This window comes from Poecile atricapillus, chromosome 5 (assembly GCF_030490865.1).
Source record: "Poecile atricapillus isolate bPoeAtr1 chromosome 5, bPoeAtr1.hap1, whole genome shotgun sequence".
Lineage (NCBI taxonomy): Eukaryota > Metazoa > Chordata > Aves > Passeriformes > Paridae > Poecile > Poecile atricapillus.
The window spans coordinates 14,304,642-14,328,710 of NC_081253.1; the positions used below are offsets into that span (position 1 = coordinate 14,304,642).

General features: G+C 38.2%; 1 protein-coding gene across 1 annotated transcript in view; it reads left to right on the forward strand.

Moving 5' to 3' along the window:
* Positions 1-267: 267 nt before the first annotated feature.
* Positions 268-24,069, forward strand: part of XRCC5 (X-ray repair cross complementing 5) — a 49,293-nt gene continuing 25,491 nt past the window's right edge. Inside the window, exons 1-13 of the mRNA XM_058840164.1 lie at positions 268-356; positions 2,652-2,765; positions 3,131-3,314; positions 4,956-5,004; positions 6,546-6,668; positions 9,371-9,559; positions 12,492-12,606; positions 14,228-14,366; positions 16,450-16,562; positions 19,943-20,005; positions 20,658-20,795; positions 21,440-21,530; positions 22,760-22,887. Of these exons, the coding sequence (XP_058696147.1) occupies positions 339-356; positions 2,652-2,765; positions 3,131-3,314; positions 4,956-5,004; positions 6,546-6,668; positions 9,371-9,559; positions 12,492-12,606; positions 14,228-14,366; positions 16,450-16,562; positions 19,943-20,005; positions 20,658-20,795; positions 21,440-21,530; positions 22,760-22,887 (1,464 nt within the window). The 5' untranslated portion in view covers positions 268-338. The remainder of the gene's footprint in view (positions 357-2,651; positions 2,766-3,130; positions 3,315-4,955; positions 5,005-6,545; positions 6,669-9,370; positions 9,560-12,491; positions 12,607-14,227; positions 14,367-16,449; positions 16,563-19,942; positions 20,006-20,657; positions 20,796-21,439; positions 21,531-22,759; positions 22,888-24,069) is intronic.

Genomic DNA, 24,069 nt, shown 5'->3' on the forward strand with positions numbered 1-24,069 from the left:
TGATCACATTTTGGCCAAAATGAATACCACACCTGCGAGATGTGGCACTTTGAGGGAGGGCTGGGGAAAGCCCTGAGGAGAAAGATGCGAGGGACACCCGACATCTCCCTCCCCTCTTCCATGGCCGGCCGCACCCAGCTCAGCTTCCCCCTCAGCATGTCCTGAACCGGGGCACTGCCGGAGCGGCCCCGCCCGGGTCCCCGCCCGCCGCTAGGCGGCGCTGCCCCCGCCGCGGAACGCGAGGCGGCGCCGCCGTGTTCCCGGGGGGACGCGGGACGCGCGGTGGCGGCGGCGGCCGGAGCGCTGAGCGCGGCGCACCGCGTCCCGGCACGAGCGCCATGGCGTCCAGCGGCAAGGTGAGGGCGGGGGGCCGGGGGTCCCGCTGGCCCCGGGCAGCCACATGTCCCCATCCCTGGCACCGGGTAACCCCTCCCCGTGCTGGCCGCCGAGCCGCTGCCGGTGCAAAGCTGACTAGCTCAGAGGGAGTCAGTGTTCCTGCTTTAGAGCACAGTGCAGCTCCCGCAGCAGTGACTTTCGCTATTGCTAGAATAATGGTAGAACTGGTGTTACGCTGTTGAAAATGCGGTTTGTATGTGTGGTCCGTTTAAGGAAACTTGTTGGTGAAAGCTGTGTTAAGGTCTCTAGTTATACCGGGCAGTTTAGTGTCTGTTAAACGCAGCTTTATCTGTGCCGCTTTAGCCATCTCTCTCTTTGCTTTGTGATAGCTACTTGAGCACCGAGAGGTCAGAGATAGAGGCAGGCTTGTTTCATATCGCCCTCAGCAGTACTTGAGCAGAGCAGGTTGTTTAGCTCAGGTGTGACAGGGCTGTCACACGAGCGGAGCATCGGGAAAGTGTCGCCGAGGACCCTGCAGCAGCCCCGGGTGCTCGGGTGAGGTGCCCAGAGGTCAATAATGGCTGAAGAGAGACAGAGAGGGGATACCGGAGGAGCTGCCCTCTCCCTGAAGGAGGATTCCACTTACCTGAACAGGCAGCCAGCTTGGGCTTGCTGCCTTCCAGAGGGGCACGTTGGCATTGACACTTGATCGTGTGTTTCATAGGCAAAACAGCAGCTCTTCTCCTGTGCTTCTTTGGCTTCTCTGCTGTCGTCCTGCCGTCCCTGAAGAGAATTTTACCCCTTTTGGACAACAGGATGGATTTGACTGCTAGTTTTGGGGTGTTTTTAGAGCACACAGCACCAAGCCAAGGAGGGGCTGCAGCTGCTGATGTGGGTAGAGTAATTCCTCAGGCTGGAGGTGAGCACTGACGGGGCTCTTGTGAGAATGCAGTGCAGCCTCAGTAACCACCTCTGTTCCACTCTAAGCTTCTGCAGTCCTGGCTGATTCAGACAGTCTTTCCCAGCTTCCAGGCAAGCCACTGGTTAAGCAGAGTGAGGAGTAGAGTGCTGAGACTGAGTACAACATGCTGGACAACTTGTGGAGCTCTGCTGCTCAGCCTTCTTTCTCTCTTCCTTTCCTTGCAGGATGCAGGGGATTAAACCAGTGCTTGTTAAAACGTGCACAATATATTCAGGGAAAAGAAGGAGGGCAAGAAAATAGCTTGAGAGCTGCTAATGCAGAGCATTGGACTTAAAACTCGGCCAAGTCATTCTTAACTTGGTTTTAAGACTTGTGTATTTTGGTGACAAAAAGGATCAGGTTCTTTCAGCTGGTCTTTGAAAAGGTACTTGGAGTTGCTTGCAAGGCTGTATGCAGAGCCTAGACCAACACCTTTTCCCTCTGTTCATCCATTTTGCTTTGCAAAAACAGAGTCTGCATCTGGTGTCACTTGACAGACTTAGGATTATTGCTCACATCCTTTTGCCAGCTTAATTTCTTTTGGAATTGGATAGATTTTTGTATTTTAAAGCAAGTCAGCTGGCACCAGCCTAGGTAATACCCAACTTTCCTGTGTTCTGGCAAACAGTTTTTTCAAGCAATGTAATTTAATCTGCTGGCAACCCATCAAACAAGGTTTTGATGTATATTTAGGGAACTTTGATTTAATCCATGAGGAAAAATTTGAGCTAGCCTTGGACATGCAGGGCCTCATTTTGCTGAATTTCTCTTGCAACTACATACATCTGGATGATTAATCAAGATAAGGGGAGTCTGTGAAATGCTTTAGAGGAACTTAAACGAGAAATTGCAAGTAACAATTTTATTTAATTCCAGTGTATAAATCAAGTCATGGGCAGACTTGGGCAGTGTTTTGTGTAGGTCAGTTAAAGAAGTGATCAGAAATGCAAAAACAGAATAACTTGAGGGATTTAAGCCCCTGAATTGAAATTTGAATTCATCATTGTCGTTATTAACTAAAAGATCTGTTTAATTTCCTAGTGTAGAAAAGCCCTTAGATTCTTAATACTTTCATGGGGTTGTATAGAAATTGCATGCCTTTTACAAGTTATTGTGTAACAGGATTTTTTTGTATTTTCCACCGAAATGTCTGGAACGTGGTACAGGATTAAATGATTTTCTTTTCAGTGCAGTTATACCAGATCTGTCTTCCACCATTGTCTCTTATATTAACAGTTACTGTAAAAGAAACCACTTATAGTGTAGTTTGATTTTTAGGTGTCATGTGTACCCTTTTAACCTTTTAAGTAATTACGCTTATATTTTATTTTTTATTATTACTCATTCTTTCCAGGTGGCAATAGTGCTGTGCCTGGATGTAGGCCTTACAATGAGCAGCTCATCCCCTGGTGAAGAGTCTTCACTTGAGCAAGCCAAGAAGATTATGACAAAGTTTGTGCAGCGACAGGTGTGTGCGACTTCAGAAATGTTAAAGAGGGAAACAATTACATCTGTGAAACATTTTTATTAATTTATTCATTTACTAATAATTGAGACTTCAACAACTAATAATTACCACACAAAAGACTCATTTTGAGGGCTGAATCAGCCAATTTCATTTGTTTAATCCCAGATAACTGCTTGTCAATTTGGTAATTATATCTAACTTTGTGAACTCACTGTAAGGTTTCGTTTTGAGAGGATAGCACTGAATAAGTTAAAAAAAGTAAATCCATTGTAACTGATGTTTCAAATTGCTGTTAACTGCCTAACATAGTTGTGTATTAATCTACCTGTGTTTTTATACTGGCGCTGTGTTGTTTGTATTTGCAGGTTTTTGCTGAGAGTAAAGATGAAGTTGCTGTAGTTTTGTTTGGCACTAATGGCACTAGAAATGACCTTTCCAGTGAGGATCAATACCAAAATATTACTGTACATAGGTCACTAATGCTGCCAGATTTTGATCTGCTGGAAGACATTCAAGATGTGATTAAAGCAGGCTCTAAACAAGCAGACTGTATCCTTTTGCTTTTGAGCGCTTCTTGAACTGATTCAGCTACGTAGGAGACAGGAAGGCAGTGTTGTGAAATTGGACTCAGCCTCCCAAATTTTAGCTACTATCAAAGTTGAGCTAATTTGTGGTTGTAAGTTTGTCTAAAAGCAGATTTAGCTGCTTTTTGACATTCTTTTAGGCTAACAGATGTAGTCTTGGCCTTAAAAGGAATCATTGCTTTTATGAAGTGTTCTGTTAATTAAAGAGAACAAAGATAGTGATATAATTTTAGGCCTCAAATAAGGCATGTGTTTTTTAAAAATAGCATTACAGAACTTGGTTTATGCTTTTTAATAAAAATGTTATTTATGAAATAAGTCAGCAGAAGTACCAGAAATCAGACTGTTGTGGTTTAAGCCCAGCTGGTAACTCAGCCCCACACAGCTACTTCCTTATTCCCCCACCAGTTGGAAGGGGAGAGAACTGAAAGGGCAAAAGGGAGAAAACTCGTGGGTTGGGAAAAAGACAGGTTAATAGGGAAGTTCAAAGCTGTACACACAAGCAGAAGACAACAGGGAATTATTCACTACTTCCCATGGGCAGGCAGGTATTCAACCATCTCCAGGAAAGCAGGGGCTCCATCAGACTTACCAGAACTCTGAATATCTCCCCTTCTTCCTCCTTTCTCCAAGCTTTACATGTTGAGTATGATGCCAGGTGATGGATATCCCATTGGTCAGTTGGGACCAGCTGTCCCTGCTGTGTATCCTCTCAGCTTCTTGTTCCACCCCCAGCCTCCTCACTGGCAGGGTGGTACAAGAACCAGAAAAGGCCTTGACTGTGCAGGCACTGCTCACCAACCACTACAGTATCCCTGTATTATCATCACTGTTTTCAGCACAATTTCAAGACACAGCCCCTTGCCAGCTCCTGTGAAGAAAACTGGCTCTACCCCAGAGAAAGCAGAATAGATCAGATTGATTTATTGATGAAGTATTTCTAACGTTGCCAAGTATTGCTTCCTGGTTTCAATGCCATTCATGTGTGAATATGTTCTGCTTTTAGTTACATATAGGGTGAAGGGTTTTCAAGGGTGATCTGTCTAGTGTTCCTTCATGTGTTTCATTTACATACAGATCAGTTTCCTAGGTTGTCTCTGGCCATAAAACGATTGCTGTGAGCTCTATCTGGGCAGTCAGACCTGTTTCAGAGAAGTGTGCTGCTAGTCAGCTGGCTCACACATTCCCAGTGGGAATTGTGATGAGGAAGAAACTAAGAGTTTGTCAGATGAAGGTGCTTTGAAGAAAAACTTGTATGAGAAAATGATATATATTGAAATTTTGTTGATGGATTCAGAGTAACATTCTAAAGCTCCTTTTATTGGACTTGAGCCTCTCATTGACAGTTGAGAGGCTGTGATCTGAAGTAGTCTTTTTAGTGTTCCATTGGGTAAATGGGGCAGAGACAACATTACAGTACACATAAGTTATATAGGAATCTTTTGCACATTAGTTATTTGAAAAGTATTTACCTCAAAAGACTATTTCTTAACTAAAATGCATGTTTGCCAGTCTTTGAGAGGGAGTGAAAATGTAAAATTTTTTATATGAAAAACACTTTTTGTTACTTGATTCATATCCTGAGATTTTTCTTAATTTTGCTTAGTTTTGGATGCTATTATTGTGTGTATGGACTTGCTTCAGAAGCAAACAATGTGAGTATGTAACCTGAAGTCTTATACAGATGTCTGACATTGCAGTGGTCTGTTTTCTTGTCAGTCTTATATTTCCAGTACATATAAACATAGGAAGTGCTTTCTTAAAAAAAAATAAATAATAGAAAACCAACAAAAACCAAAACGACTTTAAAGATAAACAGCACACTACAGAAGTTTGTCTCTGAAGAATCCTCGTGGGACATCTGACTTCTCCAGACAATTGGAGAGCTTTCTGAGGCAACTGGCAACTCTGTAGTAGAGCCATGAGCATATTAATGCCATTATAGAAGGCACAAAGCCTTCTCATTCCTTGTGTTCTGCTTTCAAAATGTGTTAATCTGGATGTTAAAATGCTTAGAAAAGGACTACTGAATTTAAATGGAATTTTAGAAAGAAAAAAATAAAACAAAACTAGAAAGGTGAGTTTGTTCAACCTAAAAATTTAAAGACTGTTGGCTGCTTGTAAATATGGAGGCTGGAGTAAATAAAGGTGCAGAATGAAAAAAACACTCTAAGCTGAGAAAAAATGGTGACATGAGTGTTACAAAGTTGTCAGTGAATGTACTTAGGCTGGCAAGGTGTTTCTAACACTCTGTTAAGTAGTGGTGCAGGGAAAGGAAGGTATCTTTACTTCCTTTCAAGCCAGAGCTTGAACATGTTTCTAAAAAGGTTATGTGATCTAATTGTGAGTGCAGAAGACTAGACTTAATGATGCAGTTTGTATTTTTATGAATGCAGTCTAATCAGTGTGAGAAGCTGTATGCTTCCCAAATTCCCAAATTTAATAGTTAAAACTGAGTTGTGAATGAAAATGACTGTGTTTATGGCATTATAGCCTTGAATAGCTACGGAGCACCAGATTTTGTTGTAGCTTGTACACACCAAGCCCTTTGATACAGAGTTTGCCTTCATTAGAGAAAATACTATAGGGTAAAAATTCAAGAAAATCTTACGTTTGATTATCCAGATCAAAACTGTACCAATTCAACTGAATTTTGTTCTGTCATTGGCCAGCCTTTCTGATCTGTACTGTTACTACTTCTTAGTCTATTGAGTAGTCTTGAAAGTCCATTTTCTCCGATGAATTTACTGAATTAGACTACTAAAATGGAACCCCTACCAGCAACAGTAATTTAAAATACATTTTCACAAGAACAGACTTACATCTGCAAAGGAAATAACCAGTGTAATCCATAAACAGCCTATTTTATTAGCATTTTATCCACACCAGTGAAAATTGGCAGAATTCCATTCATTTAGATGTAGTTAGTGATTTATACAGTCACAGGGCTAGAGTCCTCAATTTTAGGGTAGAAGGGAGAAAGGGGAATCATATAAACACTTAGGATAAATAATATAACCTATGGTAGAATAACTTCTACCAGGTAAGTTTATTTGATTTCTTTCATTTTACAAGTATATTTATTTGGTAAAAGTAATTGCAAATATATTACTTTTGTTACTGTTTTGTAAGGAAATATTTTTTAAATGGCCTTATAATAGTTTCAATATATGTAAATGTTTTTCTCTATTTTAAGAGGAAAGAAATATGAGAAGAGACACATTGAACTGTTTACAGATCTTTGTAGTCCTGTTAGTGAGGATCAGCTGGGAATTATCATTGCTAACTTGAAGAAAACAGGAATTTCACTTCAGTTTTTGTAAGTATGAAAAAGACTGTTAGGTACTATGCCATTTTTTAAAGGGAAGTTATTCTTTCTTAATAATTATCTTGAAATAGCCAGTGATCCACTGGTTTATGGTTTCTGTAAAAGTGTAGCAGTAAGTAATGCGATTATTGTAAGTACTTCTGTTATGTACCTTGAATTCCAGTTGTGAGCCAGGTCCCCTTGGTTAAGTAATGTGCAAATAAATGTTAAGATGATGGTTTCTTCTCCTCCTAAGCTTATAGCTTAGAGCCAGAGTCTAAAGAGGGAGACAGAAGGACAATATAAGCAGAGAACTGGGAAACAATAAGCCAAAAATAGCCTCAGAAACAGTGGTTTTGTCACAGCAACAGCCTAGATCCTTTTAGGTAAGGACATTACTGGGAAGAAATAATGAGGTATTGTTACAGATATTAATAGCTTGATTCTAGTGTCAGTAGAGGAGCAGGTCTGAATAGAAGGGTTATATTCACAATGATGGCTTGGGAAATGGAAGCAATGTCTTAAGTGTTAGAACAGGAATCCCTTGATTGTCATGCTGTAGATATAGGCATTGATCCAAATAGTCAATGGTGGTCTTAAGGTCTGTATTAGCTGTTGCATGTGATGGCTTCTGGAAGCTGTAAGCCTTCTAGAGTTTATTTTAAAGCCAAACTTTATGTGGCTGTTTGTAAGAAATGCTTTCACAGGAGAAAGTTAAAGCCCTAGTTTTCTTCTGACCATGTGCTTTTACCTAGATCCATCATTCTATAAGGAACAATGTTGTGAACTTAATAGTGAATTAATTTAAGCCATTTGCCAGCCCATCTGGAAGATATAAAGGGGTTAGGTAGGAAAATGTGAGTAAAAATCATGGTCTGATCCTCCACAAAAAAATCTTTGCATTTGCTTAGGGGGACGCTGGGTGCAAAAATGTCAGGTTCTGTCTACATAGCAAAAGCAGTTATGCTTCCAATGTGACATGCCCCTCCTGGCTTATTTGAGCTGTTGTTGGCACTGGAGGCAGTAGAGGTGCAACACCATGAATCTGAGTACCTCTGCCAGTCAGAGTACATCTTTTGGAGCCCTGGTATTCAGCTGCTGCTTCCTTGTCTACAAAGCACAAAAGAAATGTTTATTCTGTTACAGCACTGGCTGCAAGTTTGCACCCTGTTTACCGCCATGGGAGCAAAGGATTATTTGATTTTTACTTGTACAAATGCAAAATGTTTGTTTAAAAATAATTTCTTGCTTAGCCTTTTGTTATAACCTATATTTGTATCTCTTATACCCTGTTCATAGACTAGGTTGTAACTTGCAGCAGATAGTTTGTTTTCCTCTCTGTTTCCAGGTGCCAAACACATGCTGAGCACTGTGTAGTGTTAGGTATTACGTACTTCTCATCACAGTAGTCTCTGGGCATTATATAGTGAACGTAGCCTAACTTTTATCTGTCAGAGGTTTGAAGCTTTTTGATGTTGCCATATCAGCTTAAAAATTTCAGTGTAATCTGCTTCCTAAAAAGGTACCAAACGCTTTCCTGAAGCTTGATCTTTAATTTTGCTGTATGTGACACTGTTGTGCATAATGTTAACTCTGCTTATTGTGTGTTGCTTCATGGATAAGTTTAGTGAGGACTAATGAGGTGAAAGTATGGAGGAGTTGTGTAGGCTGCTTTTTAAAAAACATAATACAATGCTAAAGTTATTTTGCTTTGTAGAAATGTGGTAAAAGGTATCATGTGGTTCATTCAAAAATGGATCAGATGAAAGACCTGAAAAATCTGCAGGTGTTTTCAGGGGCACAGAGTTGATCTTATCCATCTTTGTCTGCTGTGTTTGTTATACTCAGTTAACACTCTTCTATATTCTGAAGAGCTGCAAAATCATTTTATCTATAACCCCTGGCTAAACTTTAAAATCTGATTCATGAAGTGCAGGAAAAATATGTAATCTTCAGTCAGAAATTCACCCAGTGTTGTAAGCTATTAAAATCTCAGAGTAACATTTGTTCCAGAAATATCTAATAGCTCCACTGCAAAGAATGTCCTGCTTGCTGGCATTTGCAGCTGATACAGAGTCATAGGCCTGGGATGGCCTTTAACAAGTCATCTAGAGCAATCCTCTACTGCAGACTGGGTCAGCTGTATGTCTGTCATTGCTGAGCAGTGTTTGTCTAACCTTCTGATAAAGATTTGCAGTGATGGAGACTCTTCTCTCTCCTCAGGCAGTTGGTTTTAAAGATTATGGTTTGAAATGCCTTTATCAGGTTTTTCACTATCTGACCTGACTCCATGATGTGATTGGAGTGCAGGCAGAATACAAAGAACTGATAGTTTCCTTCCTCTCTGCAATTTTTATATTTAAGGCTGTCTTGCCCTCCAATTCCCTCCTCTACGGGCTTTATTTTGTCCAATCTTTTTTAATGGATCTTGCTTTCTAATCAGCATTGGCTTTACTGTCTAATCTATTCCTGTATGTGGATATCTTTATTGATGCACGATACCCAGAGCTGGTGCATCACTCTGGTCAAGACTTTTCCAATGCCAAGTAGATTTGAAATAGTGGTTAATTTGTTTTGCAAGTCCTATGGCTCTTTATACATCTGTCTGCAGCTAGATAGAAATAATTGATCCTGAGAACTTTTTTTTTTTTGTTTTGATTCCTTATTTTAATAAGGAAGGAAGTTAAACTAACTGCTTCTTCTTTTGTTCTTAGTCTGCCATTTCCAGTGAGTGTTGATGGTGGAAGTGGAGATACAAGTGCCAGTGTACATGCTCATATACACAGAAACTCTTTTCCAATAAAGGGTTTAACTGAACAACAAAAGCAGGGTATTGATGTGGTGAGGAAACTCATGTATACTTTGGATGAAGAAGGAGGGCTGGAAGAAATTTATACGTTCAGGTAAATTTGGCTAAGCCTGGTTATTGTACTATAGATATACTTGGTGATTTCTTCTCCAAAAGATGCAGTAATCAGTTGTGTCACAGTTTCATTGAAATCAGTGAATTTTATGACTTATTGTACCCTCAGTCCCTTTCATACAGCTTCTTCAGTGACTTTAGAATAAGTAGAAGAGCTTAGAGATTCCAGGGCGAAATTAATTTTCTGTATTTAAAGAAAAAAATCAGCTTTCTTCCATCTTTAGTGTTGGAGAATTTCGGAGGGAACATTTCTGTAAATGTCATTTCAAAAATGTGTTTTAGAAAGAGATGGAATTTGTGGCATAGTGCAGCTTGAATATCTGCATTTAATGGGTAGCCTTTGTTCCTTGGTCACAGACTTCTTTTAGCTCACTGGTTTGATAAACTCCCACGAATTCTTTGAGTAAATGTTGTTTGTTGAATTCTCCTCTTTAGTCACAGTCTACTGTGCCACCGTGACAAACAATTTATTTTGTTGTTTTTCATTTTTCTTGCATTAGGAATGCAAGAATTGAAAGATGATTTTTCATTTCTTGTTTCCCCAATGAAAGAATAAAAGTTTGTATATCTTTGAAAAACTGTAGCTAATGATTTATCCAAGACTTTTCTATGCAGGTGTTGTCTCAGCTGGGAAACAGGCAAAATGCATCTACGTACCTTATCATGGTCTGATGTTACTGTCTCAGTAGTTCTCTTCCACAATTATGAAAAGTGATCTTTTAGACAGTGTGGTTTTCAGGAAGCTTAGCAGACCATAGCTGTAATGTTGTTATCAAAGCTAATTTATTAGCTTTAATTATCTAAAAAAGGTAATTTTTAGATGAGGACTGTCCCTGTAGGTTTGTGTGCTGTAATTAATCAGTTTATTTGTGGGATTTCCTTCCCTTCCCCAGGTAAGCTAGTCAGCTTTGCACCTCAGCAGCCTGAGAAGCCACTCCTTGAGCATCAGTGTGCATTAGTGAAGAGACACGTGTCTCTGTGTTCTGTACTAGTCAACAAAAACTGAGTCTCTAGAAAAAAGCAGGCTTTGTCACTGCTTCAGAGACTGCACAGAAAAGCAGAATCTTCCCTGGCCTGTTTATCCTTTAGGAAAATCCATATGCATAAACCTACCATGTGGCTTGGCCTCTTTATACTTTTTTTATCACAGACTCTTGCTATTCTACAAGCTGTCTTTGTGCCATACTTTCAGGGGAAATCCAAAATCTCTGGATAAATAGGCATTTGGCTAGTAGATTAAAGCTTTAGTTGGAAAAGTTGTTTAAGAATATGTGAGGGTTTAGATGCAATTAAGTTGCTTATCAAGCTTTAACAAGTCAGCTTTGCAAATCTGTCATGATAATTGGCCAATGCAGATACACTCACCATTTTCCTAGATTCCCTATTCCTGCTGTTAAAAATATTTCAACACTTGTAAGAATAAATTAGCCATGCCAGGAAAGTGAGTGAGGAGATTTTGTTGTGTTTTTAGTTATGATACTCGGCCTATTAGACAGGAGGCACTTCTGCTGCCTCTGGGTTTTGGGGGAAGGGATTGCAGAGCAGAAGAGAAAGGTTGTGTTCATAAAATACAAGCTAAAATGTACGTTTGCAAGGGTTGTATTGACTGGATCATCTTTGAAAACAGGCAGCATTTTTCTTCTTTAAATATAAGAAATTAAAGGATAGAGATAATAAATTGAGCTTAAATTACATTTTTAGGCATTTGGCACTTATGTATTTGGTTTTTGTACTCATCCCTGAATATATGTGTTGCAGTACTCTTAATGATGTAGTACCATGTAATTTCTTAAAATCCTGTATTGATGTCTTTATTGCTGGAAAAAAAGAATCTTCCCTTACTTTCCCTAAGGAAAAAAAAATGTAAAAAGGAAATCCAGTGTTTATCTCATATAAAAATCCCAATGTGTTTTTGCCTTTCGTTGTACTTTTAGACTTTAATGAAACCAACACTGTTCATACTAGGAAACCTGAAAAGTAGAATGCCAAGTTAAATTCTGTACTGATCTTGAGTTGATCTTGACTTGTGCCAGACAAGTGCTTTAAGCAAAAGAGTGGTAGATTCCAGGTTTTATCATAATGTGAAAAAGAGGAGCTCAACTTTGTTTTATCTTTGCTTTATCATGCAATGGAAGAAAAAACAAAAAAAAGGAGTTCTTTCTCTGTGTTGGAATTTTACAGCCAAATAGCCAATACTGAAAATATCTGAAAGTTGTTTTGGGGAGAAAGCCTATTTGAATTCACAATGATATATTATAAATTACTGTGAATTGTTAATTTTGGATGCCGTTGCTAAAAGTTGTGCAATTAAATTTACGCTCTTTAGTGTAAACTCACTACAGTTCCTTTTTTTATATATTTTTTAATTTGTATATCTCCTATTTAGGCTAGAAACAGTTGAAGTAACCTCTTTCACTCTGACAGAATGCCCTTTAATGCATTCACTAGTACTGTATAAAAAAAAGTGTCAAAAGTTTATTTCCACATAAACAAAATCCTGTTAATTGAAACTGGATTCTTTATTTCTTCACTATAGAAAGCATTTTACCACTTAGAGAGCCTTTTCTAATTTGTGTTGTTCAGCTTGCTACATGCCCTAATTGGGTGAGCACAGATAAATGGAAAATGCTTAATTGTGTAGTTTTATCACTAGATGTAACACAGGGTCTTTAAGCCCTAATGTCACACCATCATAAAGCTCAAGATGAGGATTATCTTCTGTACCACCTCTTTTTTTCATTCTCTTTTCTGACAATGGGTAATGATAAGATTATTGATAGAGTTTATTTACTTTGTACAATCTAAGATGAAACAGTTTGGACTCCTACATTTCCTTAAGGAGAGTGTATTGTCTATAATACTTATTAGAGTTCACCAGAGTTCATTTCTGTTTTCCTGATTCCTTCATTTAGAGAGAGCCTGGAACGTCTTTCAATGTTTAAGAAAATGGAAAGAAGGCCTATGCCTTGGCCCTGCCAGCTCACTATTGGTCCCAATTTGTCTATAAGGATTGTGGCCTACAAATCAGTAAGTGTATAAAATGATGTGTTTTAGTGTAATTTGGCAGCAAGTTAGGTGCAACTGCATGTTTTTTTTTTCCTTAAAGCTAAAAAAATAAAGATTAAAAAAATTCCAAATAATTAGCTAGAGATTTTTCTTTGGTTAGAAGCCAGTACATCTAAAATTGTGGTTCCCACAGCAACTTTAACTTCACCATACATGTTAAATAACTAAAATTCATAAGGTGCAGAAATAGGAGTAATTGCTATCTACTCTGGCGCTAAATGGTGTTGAAGTTGATGACCGTTTAAGAATGCTGTGATTGAAGATTTACATTCAGCATAAATGATATGTGAGACTTTATTTATATTTCTTAAGCCCTAGGCATGAGAGGAATTTTGGACATAAGATTCCAAATGTGTGTGTAAAATGGTGGGTGTAAATGTTTTACCAGCCATTGTTTCAAATCACATCTGTTGTTATTTCAGACTTGGAATGAAAGATCTGTTTTTCCAGCTTGTTTGTACTATTTGGCAGAGCTTGGGCCCAGTCTGTTTCTTATGGTTTATATGGTTCCTTTAATCAGTGCTAGGGAAAAAATAACTGTATATAAAGGCAGAAAATGCCCAAATTTTTATTTATAGCTAATAGGTAACTGTGTAGTGTGGCAGTATTGATGGATCAGGTGAGATGGAGATTAATTGGTTTGTTATGTCAACACGAGACTGAGTCTGATATTAAATGAAATATATCTGAGAGAGCTGGGTATGCTAGCCTTGAAAGACATCAACATTCTATTTATAGTTTTTACTAATTTTTTTATTAGGCTATTGTGCCAGACCAGTGCAAATAGATAGAAAGAGTCCTTTCCCAAACATGTTTACACATAGAATAAAGTGAGATTGGGAGAATAAGCAGTGTGAACTGAGTGACTGGCCTGAAGTCATAGAGCAGTCATACTGACATAATCTATTCTGTCTTTACTGTTTTCTGCTCAGGTCTACATTTTTCTTTTCATGTACCAACTATACCATCAATTTCACTTAAGAGGAGAGAAAATAAAGCAGTTTTATTTCCCTGTAGTTGGGAAACAGTCACTCTTTGTAAATACTTATTCCTTCTTTCCCTCCCAAGTGCCGTAATGCAACTGGGATATTTTTGCCTTTTGGGGAAGTTGCAGTAGTATAAGGTATTTTTATCCTGTAGTGTAGTAAGCCTGATGGAAAATGTGGCCAAGCAAGCCGCGTGAACATTGAGTCTTACTGTATCTATAATATAGTTCTTAATGCTTTGTCAAAAGTACTTATACAGTTGGAGGTAGTAAATTGCATAGCAAGCAAGTTATGTATAACCTATGTATATCCTGTGACTCAAAGACTTTCTCAAACGGCTTAACCCACAGGTTTAACGAATAACCAGGACAAGCTGTCAGTATGCTACAGTTCCCCTGTTAAGTCTCATACAGATGAAGCGGTGCTGAAAGCTCTGTGGTGGCAGCCAGAGATGCATTATTTGACACTGTCTTTATTAGTTCTTTATTGGCAAAGCAATGCAGCACTTAGGTTAAGGATTTTCTGTGTGTTCTGGTAAGTACTCTGGGTCCCACTGAAATGTTAAACATTCCTTTTCTTTGAATTCTGATACCCAGGTCACAGAAGAGAGGGTGAAAAAACTTTGGGCAATTGTGGATGCTAAATCCCTCAGAAAAGAGGATGTGCAAAAGGAAACTGTTTACTGCTTGAATGATGATGATGAGACAGAGGTTCAGAAAGATGATACTATTCAAGGTATGACATGTGTATGTGCAAGATAAAGGGAAGATCATGGCTTGGACTTTTAGGTGACCTAAGGGCCTCTTAGTTTTATACCTTGAAGCCTAGCAGTGATCTTAGAATGTTAGCTCTGTAGGCTGGTGGAACACAGAGACTGTTACATGAGACTTTGTTTTCACATATTTTTTTAAAAAAAATCTTACTTTGCCAGTAGTAATAATTAGGAATAATAATAATAGGAATAATAATGACAATAGGAATAATAATAATAGGACTAATAACAACATCAATAATAATAACAACAGATGGAACTTAGAAGGCACTACAGTGTTCTGAGCTGTATGCTGTGGAAGGCCATACCTCAGTTCTGTAGTGAGTAGTTCTGCTACCACTATTCCGTTTTTAGATCTTCAGTTGTACTGATAACATGAATACTTTCATAGTGCTGCTTTTTTGTAGATGAGCAAATGCTCTAGTTATTCTGCTCTTGGAAAGATGAAGCCATCAAAGGAAGGTTTAGTGTTCAAGAGTACTAGCTTTGCTGTACTGTAACAGGATCAATCTGAAGTAGTTGTATGCAAAATACTTTTCATGACCTGCAGCTTCTTTCTGAGCAGATTAATTTCCTTAGAAGACTACCGGCCCCAGAAACAGCAGGAAATAGTGTACTTACTTTTAAAGATGGAGTTAAGCAAATCTTTTTCATTTTCTGTGATTGTACAGATAAATTTTGTTACTGGTTTTTTTCCTTTCCTTTTCTGTTTCAATCCTACGCAAGTAGGGCAAGTATATTAACTATAAAGAGCAGAAAAATTCAGATAACAGTATAGAAAGTGCTGTCAAATGAATAACATAAATTGAAAATTAGAATAAGCTGTGTTTTTTATTTAATCTATTTCAATTTTAGCTTTCATAGGTGTTTCATAGCACTATCAGATAAAGTCCCAACGACAATATGACCTTCTTTAAACAGAAATGATGGTTAAAAAACGGTCTAGTTATGTTTTACAACTTCAAAGCTGTGTGTAAAAAAAAAAAAAATCCACTTCTTACAGAGAATGCATTTTGAAGGATTTGTTACTGGTTCTCAGCTAATCTCCTGACTGCTTAAGTTAGTAAGTAGTTGTGATATACTAGTAAAAAGAAGTGGTGAGCAGTTCAGTGTGAACAAAACAGATATAGGATTTCCCTATCAGTGGTGTGATATTTCTAATGCTAAAAGAGCTTCTGATGCCTCTTGGACTTTTGTGAGTCTTTTGAGAAATGTCATAATTAGACAATATTTTATATTTGCAGCACCCGTACTGATATTTTTCATTCTGTTGGTGTGTTTGCTTTCCAGTTTGTAGGAAAATATATCTGCTTGTAAGTTTTTCATCCAGGGATTTATCTCTGTTCCTTCTTTGTTCTTCACACCTGAGGGATACCATCCTTAGTCTGTGGTAGTATAATAAAGTGATGACGTTACAGGGAGAATATTGGAAGCTGAGATAGGAGAATAAGCAATTGGAGCAGATGATACCTCTGAGAAATTACAGCTTCCTGTTTTGTGGATGTATGCCTGTAATGTATGGCACAGGAAGTAAAACACAAATATATAGGAAGATCAGTTCTGCATACAGGAGTGTTTTCATTTTCCATTGTGTATCTTGCTTCCACTGTTAGCACATTTTATTCTCTGAATCTCTTCTGGTGTCACCTCATGTGGTATGATTTGTGGTATCTTTGAGGTTGCTTGTATTATGTTTGCAGAGAGTGTTGCAATCTGTTTGCTGAAATCTATTCTGATTTGCTTAAATCTATTCTGTGAGCGTAACTTTGTTAGGCAAGATGTTCTCTTATTTTCTTTCCTGCTCTCTGAGGGTACTCGTGTTACATAAAATGATGTACAAGGAGTAGTGCAACTGCTGTTCACGAAGTACAAAATGTGTCTATGGGTGTTTGGGGTTTTTTTTGCTAACAGGGAAAGTAATTTTATGAGCATGTGTGGAATGTAGCTGTGGGGCATGAATGCATTGTTAAAATATTCAGAGAGCTAATTTTGGTGTTAAAATTGTAGGCCCATATGCTTACCAGATGCTCTTCTCTTGTTCTCCAGGTTTTCGGTATGGGAGTGATATAGTTCCTTTTTCCAAGGAAGATGAAGAGCAAATGAAATACAAAACAGAAGGAAAGTGTTTTTCTGTTTTGGGATTCACTAGATCCTCTCAGGTGTGATACTAAATGTCTTCCTATTCAGCTTCCTGGGTTATTCAAGACAATTGATCTTGGTTAGAATTCAGTAAAGTCATGGTGTTGTATTGAGTTTCAATATTGGGAATGGGGCATCTCCACTCAGGTATGCAGGGGTGACTTATTTTCTGATTCTAGTAATTCATGTAAGCCGTATGTGGCCTTGCAAAGGAGAGGAGCTTGTAAATGTGGCCATTGGACCCTGAAGTGGAGCCAGAGCCACTGAACTCAGATCTCTGTAAAGTGGAGACAGAGGTATTTCATCTTGCAAGCTTTAATAGTCTGTCTTCTGTTCAGCTCACGCAGCAACCTTTCTGGGCTTTGTCCAGTCAAGAGTAAGGCTGCTTCTTAACAGAAGCTTCTCCCTCAGCATTAAATTAATATTAAAGCAATATGAAAACTGACTCCATTAATTCCCAATTCCATAAGGATTAGTTAGTGAACCATGACTTGCCTCTTCTTTCTATTGTGATAAAATGTAAATGTAGTGAAGACTTCTTAGAACTTAGACATCATTCAAAAACTCTTCATATTTCCACAAGGCGCTTGGTGTTTGTAATGCACTTATCTCTAATTGTGATATTGACTTTGCTATTCGTTGTCCCTGATGGTTTTAAGAAACTTACTTTAAGCAAGTACCTTAATAAAAGTTATCCAGCTCAAGGTGATTTCCTTCAGAAAATCCAGGACTTAAGCATTAGCAAAGCCTTAGGCAAAGGCTTAACAAAACTGTTCTTGAAGCTGAACACATGAGGAGAGAGTACAGAGATATGAGTGCCAAGTAATTAATGTGAATATTAAGCAGCTCCCCATCTTTTTTCTCCAGGATATTGCACAGGGTGACTGAAACTTTACTCATCTTGGAGTTATCCACACCTAGTTCTCTTCACCAGTCAAAACTGAAATAAAATCGTAGGGCCATTCTACACCTGTTCTGACAGCTCCTAGCCCTCTTGCTCTTTGGAATCTCTCACTGCCTGAACAAAGTAAAAGGCTAAGGCATCATCACCTTTACCATCAAGGAAAGATGCTCATGAGATCGGAAGCATCTGTGGGAGCTTACTCCCAAACAGATGTAGCTAAACATCTTACTTTACAGGTGTCACAGAGACCTTGTGCCTGTTGCTAGATATGTCATTAGACTACCACAGTGCAGTGTTCCTAAACATAATAACCGAGGAGCCAGGAAGTTATATGATTTACTGAAATGAGGAGCCAGCCTAACTGGAAACTGTAGCCTGGTTGCTCCTTGAGGACCTTCAAACGTAGTTGTTTAGTGTAGCTGTTTAGTATATTTGTTTAGTAACCTGGGATCTTGTGCACTGCTAGTGATTGAGCAAGGAAACATCTCATGCTTGAGCTTATGTGCCCTAAATTGGTCAGGGCCAGAGGGGTGTTAGGGAGTGCTACCTCCTGTACCAGAAACTGGATCTAATGAATGAAATGTGTCTGAACCCAGTGTTCCAATGAGACAATTTCTTGGATCTCTCCATACATTATTAGCCTCCAGCTGAGTCTTGCTATTGTCATTTAGTTCTGCAAAATGTATTTCACCGTGTGCAGTTTTCTTATGCTGGAGGTTGGCCTCCTGTTTCAACTTAGTCTGACTTTATTTGAAAATGGAAACTAAGAGGAAAGCAGATGATGAATATAGTGTTCCTGTGAGCAAGCTGCTATTTCACATGGATTTTTATTTTCCTATTGTTGGTCAGATAGTGTGGTAATACCTTCAGATACATAGTTAATTATTGTAAGGTTACAGTTAATTTTAGGGATACTTTCTGAGTCACATAAATACGCATAAAAGAATCACCAAGCTGTTTTTAAAAATTTTCAGTGTACCAAATATTGATTGCTTTTGGTTAATTTTTATGATGTACTTCTCTTGTGTCTAGATTTCATAACAAACAGAAATTATATCAAGATGTGCTCTGGTCCTGTAGCCAGGAGTGTGAGTAGTTAATGCCCAGCAGTAGCTGCCCATGCCCTCAGTGGAATAAAATTATTTGTGTGTGCTTGCAGGATTAAAATTAGAATGCATAGATAATGATATCAGGAATTTTTAACTACAGCTGGAATTTTCAAGTGCCACATGTTATATCAAGTTTTGCCTCTTAAATTTTATTGCTTAGAATAATAAAATTGCCACTGTTCAAATGTATGTTTTATATTAAATTATTTTTTTTAAAAACTTCGATGGAAAGATAATTCATTATTGACTAGAAAAACTGGAACAGCTCCAAATACATAATTAAATAAGGAATAGAACCACCTTATATTATTCTCCTGAGTTGTTCACATCCCTCAGGAAAGAAGATCAGAGGCCGCTTAAACTTTGATTTTTAATTTATGAGCCATGCCATGTAAATCAAGAAATAATATTTGAAAATATTACAAAGAGACAACTTCTTTTGCAAACAAAAAAAGATGTAGTGATACACACATCTAGTTATTTATACTATACTGAACGTAAAATTTCCTGAGCCAGACAGAACAAGAAGGAAAATTGCAGGTAGAAAAATCTGAGCCGAAGAATTGTGCTGTAGTACAGTAAACAGGTCTACTCTGGTGCAGGTTGTCACTGACTTCAACAGCCTCATGGTAATTTGCCGAATAAAGAAGATAAAATAAAAATATGAATGAAAGAAAAATCAAAGGTATAATGAAGTTAGTTCTGCAACTGTAATTCAAAGAGTTTTTTCTTTAACAGAGAGGTTATTTTAACCAGTATCCATAGTAGTGTGATCTTTGTGATGGGTCTTCTATGACTGCAGGGTTTCTATGTGTGTGTGAGCTGCTGTAGCTCCAGCTATTCCAGTGATGCTCCTTGATGAAACTACTTTTTCGTTTTTGATTCAGCCATGTTCATGAATAGAATAAACTCTGCTAACAGAAATGCTTCTTTGCCAGCACAGCTGTATATATTCTGGGTTGCTGTTGAAGTAGCTTTATTAATTAAGGATGCAACTTTTTGCAGCTCCTTTTTGATGTATCTTTGCCAGAAAAATGTAATAGCATAGATATGGTGTCAGTTAGGTTTAGGTCTTGTATTAACTACTGTAGCTTCCCACAATAACTCTTGAATTACTGAAGTATAATTCAGACTGGTAACAGCTGCCAGTAGCACTGTTTTTCATTCCTGCCCATCAGTATGAAGCTATGAGAATATCCTACCCAATATGACTGTATTCCATATTAAGTGATAAATGGAGATATATACAGGGCTTTAACCTCTGTGCACTGTAATTAAATTTGGTGGCTTCTGACTTGAGTAATGTTAGTTGTTTTGTAATTTAATTGGTCCAGTTGCATTAGTGACCTTTTAAGTCAGGCTAACTCTTGACCATTTGAATTTGTAGATCCAGAGGCATTACTACATGGGCAACCAGGCTCTGAAGGTCTTTGCGGCAAAAGGCGATGAGGTAAGGTGAACTGAAGTTTAATGCTGAGTGTATTTTGCTGTATAGTAGTGATGCTTGAGATTGTCCTGTCTTTCTGTGTTAATAAATGGTTTTAATGCAGCTTACAGAAATGTCATAATTCATTGCACAGTAGGTTAAAAAGAAGTTGGATTAAACCCCAAATGAATACAGTATCTCATGAATAATGAAAAACTGGTAGATACTGTATTTGAGCAAGGTTATGATGAGCCTGAAATTGGTGCTTAAGTTGATTCTCATGCAGAACAGTAACACAGTCACTGTGTTGTTTAGAACAGACCTCCAAAGTACTGGAGGTAAAAAGCTCACTGTGGTGCTCTGATATGTTCCCTTAAGGGTCTGACTTACCTCCCTTTCTCTATCTCCTGCAAAACCTCTGAGAGTTCTTCACATCTGGTGAAAAAGGTGGAATGTGCTGAATCTAAGTTGTCTCAGCTTTGAATGGATCCACTATTGTGATGAGATCTGACCTTTCTGCTTCTTTGGTTTAGAAACATGAAAATATGCTTGTGTTAAAGTTATAGCTAAAATGGAAACTAGTCTTGACTTAATCATTGCTGTTGAATTCCCTGTGGAAGATGTATTTCATGATTAAGAACTTGCATGATTTTGTAGACTTCTTTTTTCCCTCCAGAATGCAGCAGTTGCTTTTTCTGCACTTGTTCGTGCATTGGATGAGTTGAAAGTGGTGGCTATAGTGCGCTATGCCTATGATAGAAGATGCAACCCACAAATTGGAGTAGCTTTTCCGTGTATTAAGGATGCATATGAGGTAATTCTTCACTCTTGCCCTTCTGCAGAGAGACCCAGAAGCAACACAGTATGTCAGAACTTTTGCAGCATATGTTTCCCCTGATCTTTCTTACGAGAGACTATTGAAGGAGCTAAATATGTATAACATGGCTGAGCAGTGATGGAGGTGGGGGCGGACACAACAATCTTCAGACTTTTGAAGGGTATAAACATAAAGGATGGAAAGGAATTATTTAGGGTGGTATGAACTGGAGGAGGTAATTGAACAAAGAAAAAATGAGGCAGAGAAATTTTTAAAAAAACAAATCCAGCTTTTGACTTTAAAATACAGTAAGCTGTGATAAAACTTCCCAAAGCGCCAATATACTGGATATTTAAAGCATGGATAATTGGAACTCCACACAAGAAAAAGGGATCAGATGATCAGGGAGGTCTTTATTCCATGAGCAGAAAAATTGAGTGTAGCCATCACTATGTTATAAAATATAATGTTGTGTGTTATTCTGATTGTGTTGCTCTGTAAATGTTTTAAGTGTTTTAATATGCACAGACATTACATCTTCTGATTTTTCTTATGTTTTATATCACCCTGATATGGCACTCGGGGAATACAGATTTTTTTTTTTCTTCAGGCTCAGTTGTTTTTTCTTTTCTCTTGCACAGTGTCTCATCTATGTGCAGCTACCCTTTATGGAAGACCTAAGACAATATGTGTTTTCATCCTTGAAAAACAGTAAAAAATGCATTCCAACAGGTAAGACATTTGCTGGTCAACTGGAAAAGGAACCTGCTTGTTGTCTTCCAAGATGCTGTAAAAGAGTTAGAATATTTTCCAGTTCTCCAGTGACAATATAAGCTTTATTGTTATTTTGGCTTGAGGAAACACCCAGGTATTTGGGCATCCATTATGGTTATGTCATCTTGGAGCATAAATGTGTATTAAAGCTTTGCCACTCCAGGTGTGGGCTGAGCAGACCTAAGGTTGCAGACAGTATTTCAGCTGTCCTATTAAATGACTTCTGGCATTGTGAGTCTCACAGGATCCTGTGATAGAGAGCTGAGATTAGTCCTCTATCCTTTGATCTTTGAACTCATTTGTGGGAGTAAATGGCCAAACCTTGTGAGATCTACAGTGTGTGATTAGCTAGCTAGAATTAGAGCAGAGGCAGCTACTCTGTTGGTGCAAAGCTGGTCCTGTAGCTGTTTGCAGTATGGTCTATTAATATAATGTACAAAGGCAAAGACAGTATTTTCCGTGGAGTGTTATTAAACCACGCACTTATAGGTGTCCAGATGGAGATGGATGGCATCTTTGGAGAACATGCAGCTACACAAAGCTTGACTTGTTGTTCTGAGAGTTTTGCACAGCAATGAGTCTTAAATGAATGTAGTTTAAGATTCACTCCCGCTTCTTCTATTTGCTGTGAGATGCATTGAATGGGCACCTGCACATCAGGGTATATAGTACGCTGGTTTGCTTCTGTAACAGTTTCTGTCTTCTTGCCTGGAACCAGCAGTTGGATAACAATTCTAAAACCTTGCTTACCAAGGTAGTGGCTGGCTAGTGTGAACTGTGTTAATTTGCAATCATAACTTAAAAAATTTATATTGCGCCATTTAGTTTTGCTAACCAACTGTTCTCCTTATTTTCTAAGTGGCCTATAAACCTTCTGTTGCAAATGAAAACATCTTGAAAAATAAGAAAAGAAAAAGCAGAAAGGAAGCAATAATTGAGGTCCTGAGGAAAGAGAAAAAAGCTTTATGACTTTACACTGGAGTCTTTAAATAAAGCAGGGGTTTATTATTGTGTCTGTTATCCATATTCTTTATTGGCACATCCATAGATGCAGTGTATTCTCTGGCATGTAATGATTTGGTGAAAATCTCACATCGTGAAGCAAATCTTCATTTAGAAATTGTTTCAAGAAATGCATCCATCTGCAAGTGTATTTAATCTTCCTTTGTATGTAATTGCTGCCTTAGCGGATCAGTTATCTGCTGTTGACTCACTGATTGATTCTATGAATTTGGTTCACGAAGACGGAGAAACTTCTGAGGACCTATTTAAGCCTAGCAAAATTCCAAACCCTCATTTTCAAAGGTTATATCAGGTGAGGTGAACTATATGGTATTTTAAAAACACTTCTTTTCTTAAGGCTTTTAACCTTTCTGTCTTTCTGTGATTCACGTTGCAAAGATCTGCATTGTGAAAATGCAGATATAAATCTCTGGCATTAAAGTATGTGGTAGCCAGTGATTTCTGTGTCCCTGACATAGATTTATCTTTAAAATTTCTAGTTTCCGGGAAGGAAGGGAAATGATACCTGTGCTGAGGTGTCTGCAACAGCATCAGTTATATTCACAGGCACATGGACTAGGCAAGTAAAAACTTGCCTCTCAACGCTGTATTGTGGACATAGATTCAGTCTCCGGCTTTTGGACAAAAATAAAAATTTGCTGAAAACTGGGGATATCTTCTGCTTCTTGTTCTGTGTCCCACCACTTTTTTGTGCATTTTTGCATCTAGCAGTGTTCCAAACCAGGTCAGTCTGAGGTGAACTGGATTAGTAAGAAATGGTTATTAACACTATTGACATTTAAAATGTTCTGTTGGGGTGTCTAAGCTGATGCACTTTATGAGCCAGCGGAACAGTTCACACTTCCTGCAGTTATTATATCAAGCTGTCTCCATTTTGATTTACATTCCTTTCATATCATGAAGACTTTCATTGCAACTGTGAGGATGAGAGACTTAATTATACATTGAAATTCAAGTGTTTCAAAAAATGACGCAGCAAATTCAAAAATAAAGAAAATTATGTTGCAATTTAAGCAACTGCAGAATTCTACTGTGTACAGAACCATGGAGATATATTGAATGTGTGACTCTGCTCTGAAAATTGTCCAAAAATGGTATTACAGCAATCATGTTCATCATATCTCAACAATTCCACATGATTTATTTCAGTTTACAAGTAGGAAGAAGATCTTTTTTAAATTGAGAAAACTTACCCTAGCTTCCCAAAGTCTCAGTGTTGTCAAAATAACCAAAGGATCTGAAGGTCAATGTGCGTTTCAGAAACACGTGTAAGCCCACTGTCTTCAAGTCCTACTCTGATTGACACCCGAAGAACTTGATGTTCTCATCAAGTTCTGCCAGTCATATTGACAAGACAGTGTGTAACTGAATGCAAGATTTGATCAGTTGGAGGTTATTGCAGGGCAAGAACTTGAAATGATCTGACCTCTGCACAACTCTTATTTTAGGAAGGATTGTTAAGCTTGGATATTAC